The 19584-nt window shown below is 37.8% G+C and overlaps 2 protein-coding genes across 2 annotated transcripts in view; both read left to right on the top strand.

Annotated features, from left to right (window-relative positions):
* The first annotated feature begins 8923 nt into the window (after positions 1 to 8923).
* Positions 8924 to 9955, top strand: LOC144637485 (cannabinoid receptor 2-like). The gene has a single exon (XM_078496549.1). The coding sequence runs from the start codon at positions 9004 to 9006 to the stop codon at positions 9931 to 9933; it is 930 nt and encodes a 309-aa protein (XP_078352675.1). The 5' UTR covers positions 8924 to 9003; the 3' UTR covers positions 9934 to 9955.
* Positions 9956 to 13593: 3638 nt separating this feature from the next.
* The window catches only part of LOC144637465 (putative methylcrotonoyl-CoA carboxylase beta chain, mitochondrial), a 42940-nt gene continuing 36949 nt past the window's right edge, over positions 13594 to 19584 (top strand). Inside the window, exons 1-5 of the mRNA XM_078496523.1 lie at positions 13594 to 14409; positions 15264 to 15338; positions 15942 to 16061; positions 16505 to 16563; positions 18820 to 18926. Of these exons, the coding sequence (XP_078352649.1) occupies positions 13834 to 14409; positions 15264 to 15338; positions 15942 to 16061; positions 16505 to 16563; positions 18820 to 18926 (937 nt within the window). The 5' untranslated portion in view covers positions 13594 to 13833. The remainder of the gene's footprint in view (positions 14410 to 15263; positions 15339 to 15941; positions 16062 to 16504; positions 16564 to 18819; positions 18927 to 19584) is intronic.

The following is a 19584-nucleotide window of genomic DNA, read 5'->3' as shown; positions in this document are numbered from 1 at the left end:
TTAACCAGCTGATAAGTATGACCCGGATTGCTCTGGTTTCGGTGACGATGGTGAGATAGCGCAGGGATTCCACGATGCAGATATATCTGTCTATCGTGATCATGGCGATGTGCAGGCAAGACGAGTAGGCCAAGAGGGAGCCAACGTAGAAAAGAAACGTCGAAGGAATGGCCGAGCAATTACTTTTGGTCAGGGCACACAAACACCCGGCAGCATGCACCGGTTGGACCAATAGACCAATCTGTAAGTCGGAAACAGCGAGAGATGCCAGAAGGAGATTGGATGGAACATCGCGAAGCTGTGGAAATTTCATGATAACAACGAGTAACAGGATGCTTCCTCCAACGGACAGAACAGGCAGAGCAGAGGTAAGAAAAGCTCCGAATACAGCGAGAGGACCACTGTATTCACGTACATATTGCCAACGGGAGCCAAGGCCGACATAGGGAGAGTTTGTTGTCGATATATCTGTAGCCAGTGAATGGTTTTCCATGCGTTGTTTATAGCAACGCTCTGAAGTCGGGGTAACAAATAAGTTCGCTGAGCTGTTTGCGTTCGGTTTTAAACTGTTAACTGTAGTACCTTTGATGTAATGTATATGAAATAATTCATACGAATCAGAATTTACTCATTATGATTCCTTTGTTATTCCACCTGCTTTAAATTTGTGTGTTGTCGTTATGCCAACTTATTTCGACTTCCCTAGTGTCAGGAAGTGACTTGAAAGATGAGAAAAATGAGGTGATTGCACCACTAGGAATTTCTATGCGCCAATGTAAGGCCATCTCCATTAACGTGTTAAATATTAAGTAGCTCCTCGAAAATATAATCTTGAAGATGTATATTAATTAGCATCCAATTGCAAGGGTCTTCTTTCTGCGTACCAAAGTACGTAAGCCAAGGGAATAATTGAGATTTTAAATTGAGTTGGGATTGGTTGAGCTGTATAATCTTTAGACAAAAGCATACATGTTACATTTCCCATGTGAGTTTTCTTCTTGGTTTATGACCTTGTACTGTAGAATTGCGAATTTCATTTCTTTTGTGCCACGAAAGGACACACAGACTAGGATATTTGTCTTAGTATCGAATCCATACTCAATTAGTCTTCTGTCAGCCATTCTGCGCACCATTACTTAAGTGATTTCATTTCATGCAACATGGCGCTCAGTGTTACATCAATTGTCTTAAAGGGACTATGTCACGGCTAAGTTAATCTTATCTTATTAAATTTTGCCAAATATTCGCTATGAAACTAAGTGTTTGCAAAGAAATTATTTCTTTGATACTAAATGACAAAACCATAGCTTCCTTGCAGCTAAATGGGTCTCCCGGGCGTCATAAATTAAAGCTACAAGCAGACAAGATTAACTTTGAAAACTGTTCCGCCGGACCATATTTCAAAAGCCCATGGTCATTTCCTATGCCTAAGTTTGGCTAAAATCCGTGACACGGTCCCTTTAAAATACTAACTTCATCGCTCTTTTCATTTTGGCTTCCATATTGCACTAAGCCCATTCTATGTTATGACTGTATAGGCCATGTAACAAGGTTTTGCAAAGGGTCTATTCTCAGTGTATTCTGATATTGCGTGCACTGTGTCCCAGCCTTAAAGCGCTTATGAGAGCAAATGTTTTTTAGAAAAACTACAATAAGCGTAATATTCGCTAAACCGTAAAAATGTAGTATAAATATGACTCTTATCGAAAATGCTTGGTTTTAATTGTAATAACTCTAAGCCAAATTTATAGCATTTTTAACACCATAATGACATTGATGAAATTGCTGCATTTTCTCATTTTGCGGACGGCAAATACGGATTGAACCATTTATTAAAGAGGTTTCACAAACACATTTTTGAATGAAAACAAGCGGTATAAGTTACAAAACAACGTTTTGAAGCCGGTTTTGCTAGGTCCAAATCACAAATTTAGTCGCGATTATTTTTATGCAAGTTATAATAGAACAGTTTGAAGATGTACTATTTTGAATAACTTTTAACAGATGGAGTCTAATTGTTAGCCTGTCAAAGCGACAAGCGGAAATGTGTATGCGTCCGGATGCTATCTGAATGAATGTTGAGATCTGAAATCGCTCTTTAAAAAGCGGTCTTTTCTGTGATGCAAAGCATTAGTTTAAAGGGAATGTGTCACGGGGATCTCGCAGTTTTTTGGTCTAAACTGTTCTGAAATAAGTGGTAGGAAACTTTACCTATAAAAAGACATTATCTTTGAACATTTAACGAAAGATATAACCTTTATTCGGAGATAGAAATCAAACCTCGACTATGAATATTGATTTTTTTTGAACGCGCGCAAAACAGTTTGAAAACGTTGGCTAACGTTTTCAAAATGCAATCCATTTCCATCCGAGCCATCCGCAGCCAAACGCGTTGTAAATAAAACAGTTTTAGTGGTCTAAAATAGAAAGTGTTAATAAAAATAGACCATTATTTTTAGGTTTCCTCCGACACAAATATAAATTTGGGCTGTTCAAAAATCTGTAAAAATCCGTGACATAGTCCCTTTAAGCTCGGTTGGAAACTACATTTCCCTTCAGAAAGATATAATTCAGTCAGTGACATACATTTTCCTTAAATTAACAATAATGAAACCAAGAAATCTTTTAGGAAAAGAACGTCGTGGCAGAAGAAAAATAATCGGTACTGAGAAACAAGAGTACAAAAGAAAGTACATTCAAGTGCTTTCCTCTATATTAACGCTTCATGATTGACGAAAGAAATGAAAACAAAACTATCAGAAAAGCTATTCACCTGAAAATGTTAAAATGCAAATTTTATTTTTTGTCACTTCACATTATGTCATCCCCGCCTCTGATGTGATTAAATTTTGTTTCAGAAAGTAAATTCACACGAAGTTTTGAATGTAGTTTTTATCCATTTGCTGTAAGGCTTTTTCTCCTTAACCCGAGTGTAAAATCCGTCGAAAATCTTTTTGATATAGAGAAAACTTCGAAGGATTCTGAACATACTCTTCAAACGTGACTCTTAAACTTAAAGGAGCTACGTCATGAACGCGTATCTTGAAAACATAAGCAATTTTTTTTAAGTTTCTCATTCTTAATCCGTCTTAATCTTCGTCAGTAGAAACCATCCTAGTTTATTTTTGGATTTTTATGACTCCTGAAGCTTGGTTGTTTTTCTATGTTAGAAAACTATTATTTTTTGGGTTTCCTTCAATTTAAAAGTAATCTGATAAACTGTTAATCTTAACTTTTAGTCTTGACCTGCGATAAAGTGTGAAAGATGTGCTTAAAAACCAAAAACTCTATTTATCACAAATTATAACATTGTGTATGTGGGAGGCGCAGTGACCTAATGGTTTGGCGCTTGATTCTGGGTCAAACGGTCCGGGTTCGAGCCCTGGCCGGGGTCACTGTGTTGTGTTCTTGGGGAAGTCACTTTACTCTCACTGTGCCTTTCAGCTGTATAAATGGTATTCATGCTGGGTGTAACCTTTTCATGTGGGTGGTGGAGGGGGGCGGCTATAGATATACTCCTAGTCGCTTCATGCTACCAACAAGCCGTCAAACTGGCATGAAGGCAGGGAACGAAGTTTTAGGAAATAAATTTAAGTGAAATAATATATAGACTGGAATTAGTGACAAAGAAATTTACATTTTATCAAAGTTAAGATGAAAAATAGAGTTTTCCAGTCGCTACCTCGACCCTCATTACAGTATAATGAAATAATATATAGACTGGAATTAGTGACAAAGAAATTTACATTTTATCAAAGTTAAGATGAAAAGTAAGAGTTTTCCAGTCGCTACCTCAACCCTCATTGCAGTATAATTACGATCATCCAGAAATATAACTGTTTTCTGTCTTAGTTTTGTCATATTTATTACTGAATATTCTGGCGCATTGAACATATACTCGGAGTATCTTTCACGCTGAGATTGGGAAAACAACATGGCGCACATTGGCGGTTTTGTTGTGGACTAGAATCGCTTTCTATTTCTGCAACATAGTGGGCGCAATGTTATGGCACAAATATCAGGCTAAATATTAATGTTATCACTTGCTAAACAATATAAGAGCAAGAGAGGATAAATATCTCTCTTGATAAGAGCCAAGAATTTTTCAGAAATGGGGGGTTAATTATCCAAAATATGATGGTTTAGGCAAACGCAAAATTATCTTAACAAAGTAACGGAGATACAAAAGGAACAAGCTTTTTCCCCCTATTGACACATTACGAGCGAAGAAAGGAAGAATCAAATTATTTTCAATTAGAATCGACACAGCAAAATTGCGACTTCAAATTTTTTTTTTAATTGATTTCTTGAAAAAACCATTTCACCTGAAATTTAAACTAACAAAATAGGAATTTTCTTTATCAACTACTACCACTATATTAACCCCGATATAGTCATTTTCTATGGAGGACTGCGAACGCAGGTGTAGATTTTTTTGCCGTTTTTTTTTTTCTCGCCGAGACGCTATAAACATTTTCAATTCTACTGTTTAATATAAAAATACGCAACAAGAATATGCAATACAGCATAATATGCAATGCGATACAGCGATTAATATTTAAAAAAATATTGGCTAGCTTAAACTACAATTTGCTATTTAGTGCGATCGCTTCATATGTCATATGTATGTAACAGTTTGATTGAAAGAAATTCAAGATCTTACTTTGCTTATGAATCAGGATGAATTTTCATTTTTATAATATATATAATAAATCCAAAAAGGTGTTCCATTTGGGGTGAGTTCCAAGTGAAAACTATATAAACTACACAGTTAATACAACAACAGTGTTTTTAATTTGCGATACTAAAATGAATACATTTACAGTTTAACATCTATCTTTTGCACTCTTGGTTAAGTCTAAGTTTAAGCGTCACATTTAAAAAATTTCCTCAGAAACTTGCGAAGTTTCCTCGATCTGTAAAAGATTATCAATGGATTTACACTCGAGATGAGGAGAAAAAGAGTAACAGCAAATGGATGAAGCATTTTCACTTCATCCTCTGTAAGGTTAACATTATTTTAAAAAGACCTGAATTGCGATTAGTGGTGCATAGCTCAAAATTACATCACTAACAACTAAAAACACAGTTTTTGCACTGTGAAACTCTTGTTCTATGGGTCCTTGAGTTACAGCTTGTAACTGGGAAATAATTTGTCTCTTGTGACACTGAAAGAAAGGTAAACTGATTACAGTTATTAAACAATAAAAGTTTTGACAAGAAGTCTTTAGTAAAATGACATTCTGAAAAGGTGTGTTATCTTGTTCTCCACAATATAAACATTCACTGTCGTCTTTAATACCAAATTTACAGAGTTCGTTTTAGTTACAACAACTCGATGGAGAAATTTGAGTTGCAAATAGTAACTAAGTGCCGTCACTTAGCACTAAATAGTTTTTGTGACAGAAGGAGGTCAGGCGCGGGAGGCACATGTTTCTACAACAACTTAATTTCTGAATTTTGTTGGGACCGTCATTTTTTATCCCTTCCCTGCACCCTCACTCCCAGCGTTCAGCCTTTTTCACCTTCTTGTAGCCGGTTTTACCGGCTCAATCAAAGGATAGTGGTTGATCATAAGTACTGCATGTACTCAAAATCATCGCCAGTGAAAAAGTCAAATCGAGTGTGTCGCCTATATAAAGCGCCCAGGCCCCGCGCGGACAGTCAAAAATAGTTCTGCTGCTACGCTAAGGCTTCGCAGCAATAAGCGGGATTGAGGCCGGTAAGCCATATCTAGAAATAAACACTAACTTTGAAGTCAGTAAGCAAAGGATCGTTTAAAACAAAGACAAAAACAATAGTGCTAATAACTGAATTATTTTGGTTTGTGAAGAGCAATATACACGCGACGAGAAAAGATTACAAGAATCGTTGCTTTTTTTTCCGATTTGCTGATCGATAGGCTGAAACGACCTTTCTTTCGTTTACACTATACAACTTTAGAAGGAGAATTGTTGCTTTGCTGAGCGACTTTCAAAGAATTATATGTTATTTGCCGGCTGGGGGTCCGGCCCCCCCCCCCGCCCCCGCTCCCCCCCCTTTTGACCGCCTCGCTTCCTCTCATCTAAAAAGCATCTAACCTTCCTTTCTTATTCTCATTTATCTTTTCGTGCTTCGCAGTCTTACTTCTCACTTTATGTTGACGGATATCGAGTCTGTACCCGCCGACTTGCAGTTAACGAATGGCGTGAAAATCAGTGCGAATGCACATCATGAGATATAAATTCATTTTGTCATAGATCTGTCTCCGGAACTCAGGCCTTTTTCCACTGCTGATTTTCCATAATACGGTTGGTGAGCAACAACATCGATTTTGGAGAGCAAAACTGTCATGGACTAGTTCGTCTCGCCGCGAAATTAAACTCACGAAAGCGTTACCGTGGCCCTGGAGCGGGCAGAGATAGGAGAATCTTGCCCGCGCTAAGAACCATCAGATTGCAGGATTCGTTTCCGTGCCCTCTTGGAAAAAAATAATAAATAGTTATTTATCGTCTGGACACATTCCATTGCGAATACACATTGATATTTCTCCCCATAAAAATATAATATGTTTATTTTATCATGTTATGAAGTTCCCTTACTAAAATCATAATTTTCGCAAAATATTTATATCTACTTATCGTTTGCCAATAAGCCAGAGGGGGGCAGGGTATCATTGCATGATGTTATGTTCTAAAATTTTTGTATTACATCATCCGATCTATTTTTAAACTATGATGTCATCCACTATAATTAGTCACCCACTGTGAAAAATGACGTCATCAACGCCCCTACACCCTTGCGCATACGCCCCTTTACCTGATGATGTCATCCTCCAAAAAGGGAAATTACGTCATCCTCCAAGGGGATTGTGACGTCATCTGCGCCCCTTACGCCCTTACGCATGCGCCCTGGCGCAGTATCCCCATCCTTATACTACTTATAAATGGGTACCGGCGAAATAATCCTGGGGAGTAATCCTACGATGGACTAGCGTCCCATCCAGGGGGGAGTAGAAATATACTGCTAATCGCTTAATGCTACAGAATTCGGCGGCCTGGGCCCCTAGGCTTGAGGTTAAAATCAGTGTGCAAATTTTTCAAATTCTCGTCAATTTCAAGGAAATTTGCATAGCGTTTGTTGTAGAATCCAAACAACAACATGGCCGTGTTCACAAGAAAGTTGGAGCAGTGCTTCTTTTTAAAACATTATTTCATTCAAATCAAGGCAGCTCTAGAAACGTAAAGCAGCGTAAAGTTTGTGTAAGATGTTCAATTTAATGTTCCGGTTCTTTTAAGCAATTCGTACGGTTAGTTTTCATGTAATTTAGAAAAACGTAAATTTGGCGACCTTCCTACATTTTGACGCAAATGGTGAGTTTATAATATTTGCTCAAACTTTTTCATCGTTGCAAATAGCCGAATGTGATTTGGAGCTGTCAAAACTGATGCATTGAACTTTCTTTGTCTTCGGTTATGGTACTTTTAGGCGAAATGTGGAAGCGCTGGAGCGTTCCAAGCCTCGAAGTTTGCCCGAGATTAATATTTTGATGATCAAATTGTATCGAGGTTTCTGTTCCGACGATTTTTCGGAAACTTAGAGTCATAATAAGATGTTATAATGAGATAATTGCAGTAGTTCAAACGAAATCTTAGCGCTCAGTTTTCTGTAAATAGCAGTTTTATTCAAATTGGTGTGTTTAATAAAGTTAACATCGCGCAAAACTCGCAATCATTACATCGACATATTGACGTGCGTATTATTCTTTGATAAATTTCGAGTAAAATGCGAAAGTTTCAGGGAAATCGAGTCAGAAATGGTGAAGGTATTAGAAATTTTTGACCGGCATACAGCGCGTCATTTATTTCGATCGAGTCACCTTAAGTGGGTGACCGTTCCCTGTAACACTGCGCAGAACGGCTGACAAAAGACTGATTGAGTAAGGGTTCGATAATAACAAAAAACGCTTTATCTACTCTGTGCTCTTTCGTGCAACGAACGAAATGAAACTCGCAATTTAACGTTAGAAGTTCATACACAAAGAACGAAACAAACGTTGTAAGTGTGTTATTTTTCGGTCGAGAAAAGTTGCACGAAATTTGCCTATCAGCAGTTACTGGTATTCGAACGATACTTTACGTTGGAATTAATAGAATGCTGGATTTTTTTTAAAAAAGGGTAAAATACGCCAAAAACTAACGGAATACGGATACTCAGACCCTCTCCCGCCCTAAGGAATCTTCAGATTCCACAGTTCAATCGGCCCCAATTAATTTAAAATCTCACAAGTATTTCTTTCCTTACTGTACTTTGGTACGCAGAAATAAGGGTTCTTACAATGGAATGCTTATTAATGGATATTTTCAAGATTGTGGTTGAGGAGAAGCTTATCAATAAACATATGAATAAAGGTTGGCTAAACTATTAAATTTGTTTGAATATCTGTATTAATGGGCCTGAAAGGGTAAAATGGGAACTGGGATTTGCCTTTTTTTCACTGGAGAAATGGGATTTCGGTCACCCGAACTGGCATTCTGGGAATCACAAACGAAGGAATGGAAATAGGACTGGGATTGAACAAAAAATAGGGTGGGAAAAGGGATTTAACCTCCCCCCCCCCCGCTTCCCTTTAAGGACCCTTTGTATTGGCGCAGAGTGGTCCTATAAACAACGTTAAGATTGCATCATGTAAAACACTTCACTGGCCAGTTAATTGATTTTTCAAGAAAATAAAGAAATAATTAATGTGTGAAAACGAGTTTTGTTTTTCTTTTGGCGAAAAACGTCAAATTATTCTTATCGTCATAGTGGTTTTTCCAAAAAGCGCCAATCAAAATAAGTTGATACAATAGAAGACTTTCCGTGCCACTAATGATAGTCTACTATCGCAGGTGAAACTTCAATAGGGAGAAAAATGACAAAACAAAGCTGCCACAGTAAACATTTTCAAACCGAACGCAAACAGCTCAGCGAACCGACTGTTACACAGTAGTTCTTTTAACAACTTATCGTTAAGAACACAGCATGGAAAACACTTCACTGGCTATGGATTTACCGACACCAAACTTGTCCAATTACGACACAGGCCCCAGCTGGCAAAATGTGCGTGAATACAGTTTTCCTCTCGCTGTATTCGGAGCTGTTCTTACCTCTATTCTGCCTTTTCTGTCCATTGGAGGAAGCGTCCTGTTACTCGTTGTTATCGTGAAATTTCCACAGCTTCGCCATGTTCCATCCAATCTTCTTCTGGCATCTCTCGCTGTCTCCGACTTACTGATTGGTCTCTTGGTCCAACCGTTGCATGCTGCTGGGTGTTTGTGTGCTCTGACCAAAAGTCATTGCTGGATCTTTCCTTCGTCATTCCTTTTCTATGTCGGCTCCCTCTTGGCCTACTCGTCTTGCCTGCACGTCGCCATGATCACGATAGACAGATATATCTGCATCGTAGAATCCCTGCGCTATCTCACCATCGTCACCGAAACCAGAGCCATCCGGGCCATACTTATCAGCTGGTTAATAAGCGCCGTATTGCCCGTAATGCGTTTAATTCCATTTTTTCCGATGACCGTTTTCAGAGTCTTTCAAATCGTCATGCTTTCGTCAGTTTTGTCTGTCATTTTTTTCTGTTATGGCAAGATATTTTGTATATCACAGCGTCACAAGAGACAAATTATTTCCCAGTTACAAGCTGTAACTCAAGGACCCATAGAACAAGAGTTTCAAAGTGCAAAAACTGTGCTTCTAGTTGCCGGTGCTGTATTTTTGAGCTATGCACCATTAATCGCAGTTCAGTTATCATTAAATGCTAATCTTATAAAGGATCATGTGAAAATCGTTCATCCATTTGCTGTTACTCTTTTTCTCCTCAACTCGAGTGTAAATCCGTTGATAATCTTTTTCAGATCGAGGAAACTTCGCAGGTTTCTGAAGAAACTCTTTAAACGTGACGCTTAAACTTAACGTTTAGACTGCACCTGCAAAATGTGCGAACGAGACCTGTTCAACTGTAAATATATTCATGCAGTATTGTTATTAAATTAAAAACACTGTTATTTTATTAACCATAGTTTATATGGTTTTAACTTGGATCTCGCCCTAAATGGCACACTTTTTAATGTTTATTTTTAAAACTAAAAATTCATAATTCAAGAAGCAAAAGTAAGTCAAGTTATTTTTGACATGAAAATTTTCCTAAGCGATCGCACCAACTGGCAAATTTCAGTTTTAGCTAGCAAATATTTTGAGCGCTGCATTGCATTTTTTAAACTTAAATTTGCGAAAAATCATATCTTTTTATATCAAAAAGTACAAATGACAATGTTTAATGGCGTCTTTGTCGGTGAAAATAGCTGGCAAAAAAGAATAAAAAGCGTCTGACTTCTCTGTTCGTTGACGAATATACTGTGTTAAATTAAACTGGAATGACGCCCTAGAAAATGAATATATGCGGAGAAAATAAAATGGGAATAGTTGACAAAGAATAGTTCTATTTCATGAGTTAAAATTTACGTTGAAAAAAAAAATACTTGCTCTATAAAAATGAAGTCAAATAAATTAAATTTGCGATTTTTTTTGTGTTGGTGCTGACAAAATATAGCTTCATTTTGCTGTCTTGTTTTTTCCTCTTTTCGCTCTGAAGCGTCAAAAGGGAGGAAATTACTCGTTTCTTTTGTACCTTCGTGTCTTTGTGGTGATGGTTTTCCTAAACCACGATATCTTCAGTAAATAATTTTCATAATTTCCGATTGCTGAAAACTTCTCGATTCTCATATGATACGTTTTTAAGAAGCGGTAAGATTTAGTTATTAAAAATTGCGAAGAAGGGTGTTATTTGTGCCACGACATTTCGCCCATTATTTTGCAGAAGAGAAAGTTATTCGATCTCTGCTATTGCGCGCAATGTTGTGGGCGAAAATTTCAGTCGGGGTGAACACATGGTGAAATTCATACAATGCGTGCAACATTGTGTCTGAATGCTAAACTCAAAAAAAAATTTATCCTAGTGGAACACAATAAAATTCCTGTCGAACCCGGAGAACACGAAATACATTTCCAACAACTCTTATCACCATAAATTCATTTCAATAACGCAATTTGAAAATACTGTTATTTCATTTACTGTGTAGTTTATATTAATACAGTTTTAACTAGGATCTTACCGCAAATCTCATACTTTTTATCATTTTAAAAGCTAACTGACTTATCATGATTCATGAACCAAAAGTAAGGTCTTCAATTGTTCTCTTTCAATTTTCTACTTTCACATAAAATAAAAGGGTTCCTGTAATATTTTTTGCGCTGTATTGCACTTAAGAGTGTTAGTCGGCGTCAAGCAACTCGGAAAAAAACGTTTGACGTCTGCGTTCGCAGTCGAAAAATACTAAGCTAAATTAAACTGGAGTGAAGCTTTTTCTTTTTTTTTTAAACTTAAGGTAAAAATGGGTCTCCAAAAAAAAGTTAAAAAGAGATCGAAGTTCGCAGTTTTTCTGTGTTGATGATAATAAATATAATTCAAATCTGATATCCTGTTTTTTTTTTTTTGTATTTTTTGTCTGCAAATCAAAGGGAGGAAATTGCTCGGTTCTTTTGTATCTTCCTTTTTTTGAAGCGATCATTTTGCGTTTCCCTGAACCACTATATTTTAGATAATTAATTTTCGTTGCTGAAAACATTTTGATTTTCATCTTTTTAAAGAGAAAAAAAAACAGTAAAATTTAGTTCTTAAAATTGCGAACGAGGGTGATATTTGTGTCACGATCCCGCCACGTCATTACGACCATTATGTCGCAGAAAAAGAAAGCGATTCTATTCTGCAAAGTGACTACCATTGCGTGCAATGTTGTGGGCGACAATTTCAGTCGGAGTGAATACATGGAGCAATTCATACAATTATGCATGCAACATTTTGTCCAAATACTAAGCTCAAAACAATTTTATGCACGTAAAACACATTCAACGCCTGTCGCACTGGAGAAACGAGAAATAAATTTCCAACAACTCTTGAGTATTTGGATAAAAGTATATATTAAAGATGCTTAGAAACTTCTGTCGAAGGCTCATCGCTTACTCAGAATGATATCTTTTTCAACACCGAATAATACACCTGTTTTTTGTTCTTTGAAGTCTATAATATGTGACACGAATTGTTTTATATTTCGTGTTGTTAGTTAGATACGCATAAATAACGATTTCTGAGTTTGAGTGGTCTAAGAAAAATATAATATTTCTTTTTTTCTCAATAACGTGCAACTTTGGCTAAAAATTGTCCGAAGACTGGGGACTAGTTTGCAGAAAGTGACGTCACGCCGTTAAGGTGATAGCTATGCAAGTTCAAAGTGTATTTTTGTTTAAAATGTACAACTTAGTCCGATTGCATTTTTTTCTCTAAAATTTCGATGATTGAGATTGATTGTTTTTTTCTCCTATGGCTCCCCTTGCACGATTTTTTTCAGCCAGGATTTTTTGTGGGAATTGTCCCAAAGGATTTGGCGTTTGTTTAATAAACCATCTGAATGCAATGGCTACAATATTTTTTTTTTTTACAATACACATCTCCGCAGTTTCGCCAGAGCCTGTGAATTCTGTCATAGATGTACATCTATGACAGAATTCAATACCCGGTAGTTAAGATAAGCTAAGATAAAATTATCGAAACTTCGATGATTTTATTTCGACAACTAGGGCCTGTTTACATGATTCCGGAATGACTTTCATTCCGGAACGAAACTCGTTCCGGAATGAAATTCGTTCTGCATTTACATGACAGAGTCGACCGGTTCAACCAAAGGCATTTTCACGTGCACGATTTCCGCGCGAGATCAAAACAAGGTGGCGCATGTTTCGCGCAAACATGTTTTTGTGCCCATTAATGGCATATCTGCAGTTTTGACGAGTAATTTGACCATAGAGCTGCTTCTTTGGGCTAAACAGAAAATGCTATTACGTTTTTTCGCTCCGAATTCAAACTGTGGAGTCCGTATGCGGTTCAACAAGTTGCGAGTTCATCTCGGAACGAAATTCGTTCTATGTTTACATGATACCAGAATGAAATGTCATCCCAGAACGAAACTTTCATTCCGGAATGAAAACCGGAATGAACTCATTCCGGAATGACTTGACTTTCGTCTCGGTATCATGTAAACAGATACAGAGAAATGTATGGGGACGGAATGAACTCGTTCCGGAATGAAAGTCATTCCGGAATCATGTAAACAGGCCCTATTAAAGTACCGTAGAATTCCGGTTATAAGCCCTGGGCTTATACAACTTCGTAAGGGGTTTTGGGTGGGCTTATAAGCGGAGGGGCTTATATCCGGGAGGGCTTATAAGCGGAATGAAAAAAACGTTTCGAAACGAGCTACGGGAGTGTTGATGGAAATACGTTTTTAAGTTAAAAACGCATAATAAAGCAACACTTAGCCCTATTCAGTATTGTCATCTGGTAGAGGGGGGCTTATATCCGGGGGGGCTTATAATCGGATGTATTTTTTTGTTTCCAGGATGATGGGCCTATAAGTGGGGGGGCTTATAAGCGGAGGGGCTTATAACCGGAATTTTACGGTGTATTGAGTTTTGTCATAAATACACCTCCCGGGTGGCATGGGATCGACTTTACTTAGGCACCTGGCCTTCAAAACAACAAAGATGGCGGCGGGCAGGCGTGGAATTATCCTTTGAAAGAATCTTATTGCAAGGCCTTGGAGGCCTTTCGTGATTTAAAAACAGAGCTAAGGAACCTTCTGAATGCTTGGATCTTTTAAGTGATTAATCTTGGACTTAACTCTCAAGGCTAGACATTTTTAACTGACGTTTTGTTAGCTTATATTGCTCGTACATTCGTGAAGAATAGATAGCATGTCTTCTCCTTTCTTAAACGTGATTTCTCGTCTACGTGGTATATCAACAAGACTAGCACGATCTCATTTCTATAAATTCGAAAACGTTAGAGCTGCATCAAATACGGTTAACTTCAGAGTTATTGATGGTTTTGTCGATAAAAATAGTTCAGCATTTCTCTCAAGAGGATCAGAAAGAGGCGAGATTCTAAAATCTTTTACAGAATTTACGAACTTGGCGTTGCTAGGAGGTGGTGAAAAAGCTATCGAAAGGCACACAAAAAGAAACAAGAAGCTCCTAGTGAGAGACAGACTTAGTAAGCTATTGGACGAGGGTACAGAATTCCTGGAATTCTCACAATTTGCTGGACTCGACCTGGAGTATGGTCACGTTCCTTGTGCAGGAGTTGTGTCTGGCATTGGGCAGATCTCTGGGCAGCTGTGTGTCATTGTTGCAAATGATGCAACAGTTAAAGGTGGAACCATTTATCCTATCGCAGTCAGAAAGCAGCTCAGAGCACAGGAGATTGCTGAAGTGAACAGACTTCCTTGCGTATTCCTTATAGATTCAGGAGGAGCATTTCTTCCATTACAGGTACGTAATTTACATGTACATACATACGTGTATGTAAAGTACCGGTAGTTGGGTGCATTCAGAGTTTGAAACTAAATTTTAAGGCAATTGCCCCATTGTTTGGGCATAATTCAAGTTTTAGTTGCCCTCCCCCCTCCCCCTGATAAACTGTACTTGCCCTTGTGACCTACTTTGTGAGGGCACTTTGCCAGAAGAGGTAAAAATTTGAGTTACACCCTCTAAGGCCTTCCAAGGGGTTAAAGCTGCAAGTGACATGACCCTGAATTCTGGCGACAAAGGAACATTTTAACAGCGACAAGCAACATCATTATGGAACTGAAATGTGACAGCGACACAGTGCGACAGCAACACAATAGCCGGAAAAATGACAGCGACATTTACAGCTGTTGGCTAGGCGACATCGGTTCCCAGAATTTACATGCAGTATTGCGACACGGCTACCCCCCCCCCCCCCCCATGGAAGGCCTTCTCTCTGGTCTGCCTGGTTTCCCTGCCATTTTAAACACAATCATGTTAAGATAGATCTTTCAGTGCATCCTCTCTTGAAGCTTAATTAAGTGTGCCGCCAACACTGAAAAGTCAAATAGTGAATACCTGCATTCCATGAATCCCTGCAATCTACACTGTCATATGGAAATTCAGAGTGCTTTGTGACTACAAAAGACAATTTTTTGCCTTTTCTCATTTTCTTTATTCCTTCTTGATTATCAAAGTACAGTAATTAATTATCCCTTAAAAGTCCTAGCAGTAACCCGGCCTGGCAGAAGCTATAGTTGCCAGACCAAAAATTCATTTTACTTAGTGTAATTAATAGGAGCACATGTAACTGATCCGCAAAAAATCATCTTAAACAGGCTGAAATATTCCCAGAAACTGGTGGCCGAGTGTTTTACAATGAGGCAGTGATGTCAATGAACGGTGTTCCAACTGTAAGTTAAAGATTGTTTTTGTAACATAAAAGTACTAGAACATTACACTTCGAAGGGTCTTTAGTCATTCAGAAAATAACTCCTGATAAAACTCTTGTTGGATATTTGACTGCTTAGCACAACCACATGAAGAGCTTATCCCAAACTTTGAAGCGATAAGAGCCCTTTTCTTGTTATTTTGTTGTCCTTTTGTTATTTTACAGTTTATGTCTCTCTATCCCCTTTTCTTGATACTGCATGGAGCACTATGGGCATCTACAATGAACATTCCTTCTTCACTAATTTCAATCTTAGGCTGCAGCATTATTTTCCATGCATGCTCCTGATTGTGATCTAACAGGTCACAGTTCTTGTTGATAAACTGCTTACAATGTAAAACTTGCAGTTTTTACGAGCGTCTCAAGACGAGAATCTCGTCTCGCAAGAGGGTGGTAACTTACTTTTGAGCGGTACTGTAAGTACCACATTGTACACACCACAAGAATCATGGACCTAAAGAGCTAAGTCTTTATCTAACAGCAAATTCTCCCAAAGACCGTCATATAAAAGTGTAGAAAGCATAAAGGAGAATTTGTTGGTAATCTTGTGACTTGTTGTGCACAGATCTGTGTCGTCTGTGGATCATGTACTGCTGGTGCGGCTTATGTGCCAACAATGGCTGATGAAGCTGTTATCATCGACAAAATTGGAACAATTTTCCTTGGTGGTCCTCCATTAGTAAAGGTACTAATTAAGCATTAGATGTTTACTATTTTAAAATTACTTAATCAAGACTAGTTGAACCTTGGAAGAAGCCACATTCTGTGAATTCTCTTCTTTCACTCAGTATTTTACCATTTTTTGGTGGTTTCTCAAGAGATTTCCACAAAATTAATAAAAATAAAAACAAGTGGCATTTCCACAGAGTGGCTCTTCATCTACTGTTCCTGATTAAATTGGAACTTAGGAGTATTGATTTTTGAGGAGGGAGGGAAACCAGAGAACCCAGAGAAAAACCCTCAGAGCAAGGACAAGAACGGACAACAAACTCGACCCATATATGACAGTGGGTCAAAGAATTACCGGTAATCCCATGGGTGGGAGGTCAGCACTCTTACTACCATGCCATCCCTGTTCCTCACATTGTAACTGAAAGGGAGACTGAGTTGTTTTTTATTAATTTCTAGGCTGCCACTGGTGAGGTTGTCAGCTCAGAAGAGTTAGGTGGTGCTATGATGCACTCAAGGTTTGTAAAAACTACATGTACATGTACCTCACTGTAAAGTAAGGGCTCTTGAAGTGATTCTTTCAGATGTAGCAGCCTTCTTCCATTACTATTTGACCATTTGCATCATACATGTATGTAGGAAAAGTCTGCATCGAGCCTAGTGGCCCATCATGCTGGAGCTTATCCAACAAGATGGGCCACTAGGCTCTACACTGTCTTGGGTGCAGAATGGCATATAGACATAGAATCAGAGGTTTTGTTCCATGCATGTAAGTATGATCATTTGAACTGACCAGCATCAGTCTCATTTGTTGATACACAGTCAAATCTTAAGCCTTATAAATTGGGAGTTTTGGGTACTTATTACTGTACTTTTTGTAATGTTTAATATATGAGCAGCAGTGTTTTCTCAAGTTTAAAACACGAGGCACAGCCAAGTGTTTTAGACTTGATAAAACACGAACTGCGAATTTATTGAACGGCTTCAAAATCTTCTGATGTAGATCAACTCATTCTTGCACTAATATTTAGATTTGGGGTTATTTTGGCCTAGAAAATTGGACGTAAAGTTTAGCCGTGTCTTTATCAGATATAAAGACACTCATTAAACATTAACTTCTTTTGTATTTTCTTTATGAATTATTAATGAGTTTTTGAATAGCTTTTTAATAGATTTAAGAGTACATATTGTAAGCATTTAAGTATTTTTTAATGTAGTTTTTAGCAATTTTTTCGACTTTTTTTGCTTGTTTACAAGCAAAAAAAAAGGAGAATAGCAGTTATGTGGGGTATAAATCTGGAACCGGAAAGAATCACATTCTTGTTAACTCTCAAGGGACTGTTTTAATTTCTCAAGGGAATACTTTCCGCTGTGGGTGATCAAAGCGCGTGACTTGTAAAGTGTCACTCCATAGTTGTGCTTCAGCACTTCCGTTCTTGTAGAAAAAATGTGACTTGTCAAATTTACAAATGTTATACAACAATCAAAAAAGTGAGTAGCCCAAATCTTACGTCACATAACCAATTAAGAATGTAAGGGGTTCAGCGCTCGAAGGTAGCGATTAAAACGATTAAGAACGCAATTTGTACTGACAGTACAAGTCTTTAGGCGCCAATATTAATTTAACCTAAAATGATTAACAACGCAAATTTGTACTGGAACAAGTCTTTCACACACTAAAACGTTGCTAATAGTTAACCAAAGGGAATTCATTTCGTGACAATTGATTATTTCTGCTGAGTTGCACAATTTAGAATTGCAATATCATTAAATGTGTTAAGTGATATTTAAATACTTTCGTGGCTGGTCTGACACGCATGTTTCGTCTCCGCCAAGAGACTCATCAGAGACCTTTCGGTGAAAGCTAACTCGTCGAACATCGCGTTCGAAGTCCCGCTAGCGTCGAAATGATGGTGCAATCTGGCCTTACATCGCGTAAGCATTCCCAATTGCGTAACATGTAAATTGTTAATGAATACTTTCATGGCTGGTCTAAGTGATATTTACAAGTGTTTTTGTAGCCTGTTGTGAAATTACTTCCGGTGGAAGCAGTAAACGCTAAACCTTTCTGCTTCTGTTCAGAAGTTAATGCATCGCCATTAGAAAAATAAACAGCAACTGTTTTACTGAAAATGTAGTCGTTAGAAATGGCATGTAAGGTAAAGAATAACGCAAGGAGAACTCAGAAGCGGCTTTTGGTAATATCCAAACGAAAATTTACTTCTCAATGTGGGGTTAAGATTGCGTGACGAGACAAAAGATAACTCTGTCGTGCGTAACCTTTATCGGGAACCCTGCATTAAGCCGAGTAGAAATCTTTCTAACTCGAAAGGAAACAACTATTTCGATTAAAGGCAAACGTCAAAGTTTACCATTTTTAACCAAGCCAAAGTATATGAGTCGCAAAGCACCCAGCCGTCGCGACTGACAAATACAGCATTTCCTCCGCGAAAATAAAAAAAATGCTTGAACTGAAAGACGTTTGAATTCTACCATGATATGTTCAAACAACAATGCCCAGCATAAACCTTCTACTCATACTAACTTCATGCAAAAAAAGTTGATATCTCGAAGAGATCTTTGATTTAAATTTGTGATACGCATTTGATCATTTTTTACATGTATAATTTGCGTACTATAAATATTAAATTATTATTATTATTACTATTATTTTATATTAGTGGAATTGTATATTGTTGTATTCTGTCACATTTAATGCTGGTTAAATTGCACAGTTGTTATTTGAATTGACCATACTTGTTTATATTTTTCAGTGTTAGTGGATGTACAGATCATTTTGAAGCAGATGAAGAAAGTGCATTGGAGACAACAAGAAATATTGTTGCTACATTGAATGCAGAGCAGTCTGCTTGTCCATCAGGTCAGCTTTACATGCAACAACATTGCAAAATACAATGTTTAAGTTTTGCATACATGTAGGTAGAATTCATTAATACTTCTTTAGCAACAAGAAATGAAAGTTGAATTTGATAAGGATCAGAAGGTATTCAACCAACCAACCAGCCAGCCAATCAATCAGTCTTTCAGTCATGTCCAGTCAAAAAATGGTTTGTGGGTGGGTTGGTAGGTCAGTGGGTCAGTGAGTTGGGGGGTCGGGGGATCAGTGGATGGGTTGGTATGTTGGTCAATCGGTCAGTTGGTCAAACCGTCCATTAGTCAGTCAGTCAGTCAGTCGGTTGGTCGGTCGGTCGTTCAGTGAGTCAGTCAGTCAGTGAGTGAGTGAGTGAGTGAGTCAGTCAGCCAGTCAGTCAGACAGTCAATATTAATGGTCAGTCATTCAGTCAGTCAGTCAGTCGGTTGGTCGGTCGGTCGGTCGGTCGTTCAGTGACAGCAGGGATTTTGACTCAACGCATCAGCTTATGAACTTGTTGTTGGCAAGCCTCAACCGCCGCTATTAAGTAAGAAAAACTTGCATAGTCACTTATATTAACTTGCTTATTATTATGTTACTACTATATCGTTTCGTTTTTTCTCATTTATATACATTAGTGTCGTAAGATCGATACATATCTTTTTTT

This window comes from Oculina patagonica, chromosome 14 (genome assembly GCF_052425735.1).
Source record: "Oculina patagonica isolate OP01 chromosome 14, crgOcupat, whole genome shotgun sequence".
Lineage (NCBI taxonomy): Eukaryota > Metazoa > Cnidaria > Anthozoa > Scleractinia > Oculinidae > Oculina > Oculina patagonica.
This window is presented reverse-complemented; position numbering and strand designations above follow the sequence as displayed.

Bases quoted from the DNA above. Each gene is read 5' to 3' on its own strand.
- LOC144637485 (XM_078496549.1), top strand. From the start codon at position 9,004: ATGGAAAACACTTCACTGGCTATGGATTTACCGACACCAAACTTGTCC.